The sequence below is a fragment of the Pongo pygmaeus genome, chromosome X (genome assembly GCF_028885625.2).
Source record: "Pongo pygmaeus isolate AG05252 chromosome X, NHGRI_mPonPyg2-v2.0_pri, whole genome shotgun sequence".
Taxonomy (NCBI): Eukaryota; Metazoa; Chordata; class Mammalia; order Primates; family Hominidae; genus Pongo; species Pongo pygmaeus.
Genome location: NC_072396.2, coordinates 50,516,708 through 50,525,174, shown reverse-complemented (window position 1 = coordinate 50,525,174; position 8,467 = coordinate 50,516,708). Strand labels below are relative to the sequence as shown.

Genomic DNA, 8,467 nt, shown 5'->3' with positions numbered 1-8,467 from the left:
CTCTTGGTACATGAAGACCTCTGATGCATATTAAAGTTTGAGAAATTACCAGAATATTGTATTCAGGAGCTACTGGAACAAGGCTGAAGTGTTGCCCAAGATTAACATTTCTTGGGTGCTTAAATTAACCCAAGCTTCTTTGGAAGGTTATTTTCCATCCACCATTTTCTTTTACCTGAGTGATATTACAGACACTCTTGAGACACTTTCTTGTACCTGAGTGAGATTATAGACATTCTCAAGGCAAAGACACAACTTTGCAATGGCCTGAGTCCCTCTGAATTGATTCAATATCAGGAGGCTGAGGTGGGAGGATTGTTTGAGCCCAGGAGGTCGACACTGCATGATTGTACCATTGCACTCCAGCCTGGGTGACAGAGTGAGACCCCATTTCAAAAGAAAATAAATAAATAAATAAATAAATAAATAAATAAATAAACAAATAAATCACAGGGACGAGTAGGGATTCCTACTCTTAGTTCATTAGACAGAAATAATGAAGTTCCTCCTAATTTTTCTTGACAAAAAGACTTCAGGCTGATCTCATTTCACAGAGGCCAGCCCACTCTCTCCTCTCCGAGAGGGTATTACTTTAAAAAAAAAAAGACTCGAGGTCTGAAGTTCATAAAATGACTATCGAACAAAAGAAGCCAGACATAAAAGAGTACATGCTGAACAATTGCATTTAGAGAAGGTCTAAAGACAGACAACACTAATCTACAGTGAAAGAAGTTAGGATAGGTGTCTTTGAGTTCTGGGGAATGTTTTGTTTCTTGATCTGGATGCTGTTTACAGGGATATGTTTACTTTGTAGAAATTCATCAAGTTATATATGATATGTGCACTTTTCCTGTATATTTGATATACTTCAATATGAGTTTAAAAATGGCACTGGGTCACCTGCAGAGCAAGTGTGTAATGACACACTGTGGTGAGTGCTGGGCTACATACTTTCAGAGGATCTGGGCCTTTGTTTCTGGGTGTGAAACATACATTTGGAGGAAACACAGGTTTCTGGCACCAGGTCTACTACATTTGAAAGTAAGAGTTGCATGGGGCCACTCTGTTTCTTGACTGGAAAAAGGCCTTTTGGCTGATGGTGTCCCTGATCAGAATTCCCTGTAGACAGTGAATAAGTGAGACAGTTACCAACGTGACCTGCAGGCCAGAGTCAGTTTTAGCATCTGGCTACTCCAAGAAATGGTAAATGGCAGGGCCCTGGATTTCTAATCAAATTATGCCACGAAATTGTGGGAAGGAATGTGTAATGGGTGACAGGGCAGTATCTCATTGTTTGGTGCATGGTTCTGAACTCTATGGGTGGTTAATGCCCCCAGTTGTGAGCACCTATATTTCACCTGTGCCCTTCTGAGTCCAGATCACAAACCTACATACGAACCAAGTCTCCCAGTCCTAACAGTATGCGGATGTAAACGAAGTCTCTGCTAAAGAATTAGCTTAGCTGGGCGCAGTGGCTCACACCTGTAATCCCAGCACTTTGGGAGGCCAAGGCAGGTGGATCACCTGAAGTCAGGAGTTCGAGACCAGCCTGGCCAACATGGCAAAACCCTGTCTCTACTAAAAATACAAAAAATTAGCTGGGCGTGGTGGTGGGCGCCTGTAATCCCAGCTACTCGGTAGGCTGAGGCAGGAGAATTGCTTGAACCTAGGAGGCGGAGGTTGTGGTGAGCCGAGATCGCGCCATTGCACTGCACTCCAGCCTGGGTGACAGAGCAAGACTCTGTCTCAAAAAAAAAAAAAAAAAAAAAAAAAGAATTAGCTTAAATTTCACCGGTTCTTGTCCCATCTGCTCATCTAGGAACTCCAGCCCACATGAAAAATAACCCAATTGTGTCTGCAAGTCCCCAGTAGATTACAAATCAATCCGTTTTCACCATCTCCCATGTTCTTTCTTACTTATTCTGGGCCCGTATCTTTGTGTACTCCGACCATAAACCTGTTTGAGAACTAGTTACCCCTTCCCTCCCCAACCCTGCCACTGCTGTATTTGTGCTCACCATGGGAATGTTGGTGAAGGTGCCAAGGGTGCTACTTCCTGATACCCCTAAAGGCCCTAATCGTGGAGGTGCCTGACCACGTGCCAGACATTCTCAAACATGCCTGGATCTCAGTTTGAGCTCAAGGTTAACACATACCTGCTGAATACATGATGCCTTGGGTTCCACGATGGTATGATCTGAAGGCAGGCTGTAGCTGCTGTTACATTCCATTGCTCAATTTGGGGGTTAGTCACTGGTAGGGGCATAGGACTGGCCTTGAATGGCTGCCCTGTTGCTAAGGGACAATGCTGTTTTCCAGATATAGGAGGCATGAGGTTCAATTAGAAAGTGCCCAGCACAGCTGCTCCCCCTGGTGGTCTGTGCCTTCCACCAGCCGAGACAGGGAGGTCAGGTTCAGCAATCTCTTGCCATTCATAGCTCTCAGTGAGTTCCTCTTAGAACTATTGTTGAGTGCAGGGTATTTAAAAGCGTTTTCTGCATCAGACAAACCCAAAATGAGGAATGTGCTATTAAAAATGTGAATGCCATACAAGATGAAGAAAGGTTGTGGAAATGTTCCAGATTAAAGGAGGCTAAAGAGAGATGACAACTAAATGCAATACTTCACCCTAGACCAGATCCTGCAATAGAGTGGGAAAATGCTATAATGGACATTACTGGGTCAACAGACAAAATTGGAATACAAATGGTAGATTAACATAATGTATCAATGTTAAATTTTCTGAAGCTCTACTGTAGTGATGTGGGGAATATGCCTATTCTTAGGAAATGCACACTGACGTATTTAGGCATGAAGGGCCATGATATATGTAATTAATTTATCTTCATATCGTTCAAAAAATACACACCCCCATTTATAAAAGAGTGCACATGTGCAAATGATAATACAAATGAGGTAAAATTTCCCAACAGGTAAATCTGGTAAAGAGCATACAGATGCTGTTTATACTATTTTTTGTAACTTTTCTGTAAATTTGAAATGATTTCCAAATAAAAATGTTTAAAATTTTTAAAGGTCAGTTTCTGTGCAAGCAGTCAGGATCTGGTGGCACAGACCTGCCTGGACTCTTCCCCTGGCAGAGATGAAGAATGAGGACATGGCTGTGTTCTTCCAGGTAGGGATACCAGACCCATCCCAAAAGGTAGTCAGACACCCTGCACGAAGTTGCCAAGTGCCATCCAAATACACCCATCTCTTGATCTCCCCCATCCTACAAGACACCAAAAATAACAACTTTTTACATTTTCTCCTGAAAATTATGAACCCTAGGTGTTAATGAAATCTTGGTTATGAAAGGAAGGTGTATTGGTTTATTAACTCATCCATCCATTCATTCATTCAGTAAATGTTTTGAATACCTACTTACCATGTGACAGGAGCTAAGGGAATGAGAATGCATCCCAAGGTACAAGAGCAGACACAACTCCTGTCCTAAAAAAGCCTATGAGCTAGTTGTGATGCACCCACAGCCACGTAAATAAACATATATTTCCAAATGAGTTGACCATGAAGTAGACTTGGGAAGCAATGGGGAGCCCAGCCTTTTACCAGAGCCAGTGGATCCAAGCCCCATGGATCTGATACGTGTTCAATTTCCCTCCAGGATTATCTAGGTAATAATTACTTTTGTACCTGATGCTGATGAGAGAAGGACTCATAGTGCTTACCCCATCCTGGGTTCATCCCATCTGTTTCGGCTTAGCTCTCTGCAGGCTGCTCTGCCCTCTGTCAGTATCAGGGAAGGGGCCAACAAGCCACTCTATCAATATCCCTGGGCTGATGGGCCAGTGAACTTTGGAAAACAGTCTTTCTACTGATCTGTGCCTCTGAGTAAACATAGCAACTGAACCCATAATGTTTTTAGAAGACGAAGACCACCAAATTCCCTCATGTGCAAGCCTGGCAGCCTACTGGCCATGACAGTCCCATCACTGGGATCTGAATCATGAAAGCAACACGACTGTCCTCCAAAAGGACAGAATAATGACCTTATGGGACAGCTGTGGTCCTTTCCACCCCCAATCCCAGGTGGCACCCACTGTGATGCCCTGCACACAAGGGACAAAAGTGGAGTTCATTGTCTTGGTACTCTAAATAGACAGCATTGGGGAGGGAGTTGTGGAGAATGTGTGTGTGACTGTATGTGACATGATGTGTGTCCCTTCTGTCCAGGGGTCTCAGGCGGAACTGACCCCCACCTCTGATGCATTCTGGGCCTGGTCCAAAGAAGTTTCAGGTTTGGATCCAACAAACGTTTACTGAGTCCCTACAAAGTTCCAAGCCTTTTACTTTATACTTTGACACATTTTTATATCATTTAATCTTTAACAATAACCCTTTAAGGTAGGAATTATCTGCATTTTACAGATGATAAAACAATCGCAAAGAGGTTCATTGATTTGCTCAAGTATATCATACAGCTTTTTTTTTTTTTTTTTTTTTTTTTTTTTTTAAACACACACACACACTATACTCTTAGCTGAGGCCTGTCTGCGTTGGTTGCTTATCTTACAGCATTTCTTGTCTTCTCTACTTTTGGAGCGACTGCTCCCCTTATACAAGCCCCCTTATTTCCTCTCCTTTCACTAGCCCAGGTGGGCTTTTCTTGTTTTAATACTGCATTTAATAGCACAAAAAATCACGAATACAAAGAAACTGGCAAAGGTGTTTGTCAATGATATCCCTGCCTCCTCCACTTTTCTGCTTTCATACCCATATATGTAATGGGCTACATTTTTTAGAAACTTTTCTTTTTCCCCCCAAACATATAACTGTTATGTGATTGGTCAATTGAAGCTGAAACACCCATGGAGAAAGATGTTTTACGGTTACAAGGGCACACACCCCCCCACCACCCCCCTCCCCCCCACACTTTCCCACACAATCTTTTGGAGGAATATAGGATATGTACCAGTGTCAGCATTTACCTGCTCCTGCCTTCCTCACCCAGAGTGTTTCTACCATTTAATTTCCCTTTCATCAACTGCTTAGACTAGAGCCTCTTCTCCCTCCCCTTCTATTTCTCTTCCAATCAGGACCTTTTGGACACTGGGTACTGTTCAATTCTTACTCTGTCAGGCCCATGGGCCATGGTCAAGTAGGTCCTTTAGATCTCGATGCCAGTTGTAGTATTGGTGTCGTCATCTTCCATTGCGGGTAGGTCTGTGTGTCACTTCAGTAGGCTTGTGTGTTCATTTCTTTCACTTTTTCTGACTCATGTTCTAGCACCTGTTTGTGATAGAACAGTAAATACCCTTCACTGTCCAGTACGTCCTTAATACTGGCCTTAGTGATGACGGCATCATCACACTTGAACCACTGGTCCTTGTGGTGCCGGATGAAGCTGGTATAGTGGCCACTCTCCAAGGTTCCTTGGTGATTAACCACAGCAAACAAGGAATACTTATTTTCGTTGTTTCCACTATTGGTTGGCAGCTGCAATTGTCCATTCATTCTGCTCTCTTTACTTGAGGCCATAAACGGTGTCATATCCAGCTCCAGAGGAAAGGAAATGTATGTAGTGATCTTGCGCCTCTGTTTGGCTGAATGTTCAAACCGTTTGAAATGAAAACAGGCAACGACAGGTAATTTATTCATTGTGAGCTGTTTGGTAGATTCCTGGTAGCTTTGGCAACTACCACATTTGATTTTGGCACTGCTTCCTAAGTGCTCTGGCCTCGTAAACCTCCGCAAGCAGTCTGTGAGGGTGGTGATTCCTGGTATGTGGCTTTCCCCGTTCACACTGCTCTCCCTCCCTGGGCTCATGGGCCAGAAGGAGGTGCAAGAGCCAGGCAAGTCCAAACTAATGTCCCAGCATGGGTCTATTGTGGTGGAGACGCCATGGCAGGCTTGACAGGTGACATCAGACTGCAGGCCACCCGTGAAGATTTGGTCTATGATGCAGTTACAGTGGTTGGGATTGTTGGCCGCCTTCCCGACATCATCACCTTTGCAGTGCCTGTGCAGGACATCTAACGCTGCAATGAGGAACTCGTGGGCATCCTGTTGCCTGTACCCTGCTAAATGGCGGGCATGTATCCACACCAGGTGCAGTAACTTATAGGGCACATGAGGAGACGGGTTTCCAGAATACAACTCCCGAAACAGCGACGACATCTCACAGACCAGACACAACTCGGGACTCGGCATCTCACATCGGTGCCTGTCAGAGAGAAAGAAATCTCTCAGTATCGGCGTGTGGGTGAGGGCCTGGACAATGCAGTTCATAAAGCACGTGTTGCCAAGATTAATGAGTCCTCTTAAACCGATCGTAAAGCTGGAGGTGATTCTTCTTCTCCTCGGGTTGTGCCCCAGCAGTTCTAATTCTGGTTTGGTTGTTTCCCAGGTTGGGAATTTCTCACCAAGGCCTGGCACTGAACACTGCTGGTGAGAAACCTCTGTTGAGGTGGAGGCTTGTAATTTCAAAGCTTCTCCTTGCTCTTCTTTGGCAATTTGCTCAATGTCTTTGTCATATACATAGTCCTTACACATAAAGCAGTATATACCTCCGTAATACAGGTCTACGGCTAAGTTGTGTTGTTTCGTCTCTGCGTGCTCGTGAATGTGTTTCTCCGTGAAGCAGCCAAAGAAGACACAGGAAAGGCAAGAGTGGAGTCTGTTCAGATGGGTGCCACACACATGGCAGATGCACGACTTTGCCTTGCTTTTCCTGGTCTCTGGGGTTCCACACCACACGAAGCACTGGTAGATAACCCGCAGTTCCTGCCTCCAGTTCTCTCCCACCTTAAAGCTGTTCACGTGGGAACAGCCTGGTGGCCCCACGGCAAAATCCACATCCAGGCATCCGCCCCCAGGGCCGCGCCGGGGCCGGGGCCGGGGCGGGGGCCGGGGCCTAGGCTGCGGCGGGGTACGGAGCCGGGTCTGGGGCCGGGGCCGGGGTCGGCGGCGCGGCGCACGACTGCGACGCGGAGAGGGATCGGGGGGCCGCGGTGGATCGGAGGGAAGGGTGGGGGTAGGAACCTCGTCGCTGTTGCCGCCACCGCCGCTCCGCGCTGGGTTCTCATCCTCCAGCTCCTGCTCCGCCTCCCGGACTGGCTCGGGTTCGGGCTCCAGCTTGAGCTCAGCCCGGCGGCCCGGACCCTCCGCCGTATCCACCTTCCCGGCGGCGTCCACCTTCCCCGCCGTCTCCACCTTCTCGGTGGCGTCCACCTTCCCCGCCGCCTCCACCTTCCCCGCCGCCTCCGCCTTCCCCTCCACCTTCGCCTCCGCCTCCACCTTCCTCTCCGCCTTCTCCGCCGTCTCCGCCGTCTCCGCCTCCTCTACCTCCTCCGCCTCCACTGGCCGCGGCTCCTCCCCCTGCTCGCAGGGCTCGGGCGACCACTGGGCGTGGCGGCGCGGGGGCCACGCAGACCTGGGGTGTCCCCCGCCCGGCCTGAGGGAGCGCGGTGGCTGTGGCAGCTGGACCCAAAAGGGACTTTCACTGAAGGAGGCGGCGGCGGAAGCAGGCGACGCCCCCGGGAATCCTCCCGCCGAAGCCCCCTAGTGGAGGCTGCTTCTGCAGCCAGGCCCCGTTTCCTTTAATTCAGTATTTTCCAAACTTGCTTGTTCACGAGAATCACGTGGGGAGCGTGTTAAAATTACAGATTCCTCGGCTCCACCCGCAGGCCTACTGAATCAGAATCTCGAAGGGAGGTACTCCGGAACCTGTATCTCTAACTAGGGCCCCAGAGGCTGCTTATGATCAGGCAAGTTTGGGAAACACAGCTCTAATTCATTGAGGCTGGCGGGAAGGGGGGCGGGGACCGCGCAGTCTCTTTAAGGCGCTTCCAGCTCTCGGCTCCAATCGCCGCTCTGACCCCCTTCATCGTCTCCTCCCCTCTCCTCGTCCTTCCCCTCGTCTATGCAGGCTACCCTCGGCCACTGCGGGGCTGGGGGCTGAGCGGGTGCCAAGTCCAGAAATGTTTCTGAGGCTGTGAAATGTCCCCTCTGAGGGGGGTCCTGGGGAGGGCAGGCAGAAGCCGTGACAGGCCATCATTTCGGCGGCCGAGCCTGCCTCTAGCCCCGTCCCAGTCTCCCCTCCCACGCCAGGTCCTGCCCTTCCCGAAAAGGATGAAGCTCCAGCTGCAGTTCTGGGGAGGCCTGGACCCCAGCTCCGGAGGGGCCGGGCTACCAAGGCCGCTGAGCCTGGAGAGGCCCGTCCCTGGCCCATCTTATCAGCGCTCTGCAGGGTCTGGGCCTGCTGCTCGCGTCCTCCTGGGCTCCCAAGGCCACGGGTGGGTTGATGGCTTGACAGCCGGCCTCCTGGCCCAGCAGACACTGAGTAGCCTGAGGGCACAATCCACCTCTTCTCTCCAAGGCCAGCTGGAGGGACGAGGCACGACAAGGCCATCCCTACAGCTAGCACTTCCCCTACAGCTGAGAGGGGGCCTAAACTACAGGACACAGTCCCAAGACCCTTAAGCCCTGGCAGCATCCCGGGGTGGGC

General features: G+C 49.0%; 1 protein-coding gene across 1 annotated transcript; it reads right to left on the bottom strand.

Annotated features, from left to right (window-relative positions):
• Positions 1–4,291: 4,291 nt before the first annotated feature.
• Positions 4,292–7,847, bottom strand: USP27X (ubiquitin specific peptidase 27 X-linked). Its single transcript, XM_054471049.2, has 2 exons — positions 7,839–7,847; positions 4,292–7,521 (listed from the first exon to the last, which is right to left on the bottom strand). Exons 1-2 carry the CDS (start codon positions 7,845–7,847, stop codon positions 5,197–5,199), a joined length of 2,334 nt encoding a protein of 777 aa, XP_054327024.1. The 3' UTR covers positions 4,292–5,196.
• Positions 7,848–8,467: the final 620 nt, after the last annotated feature.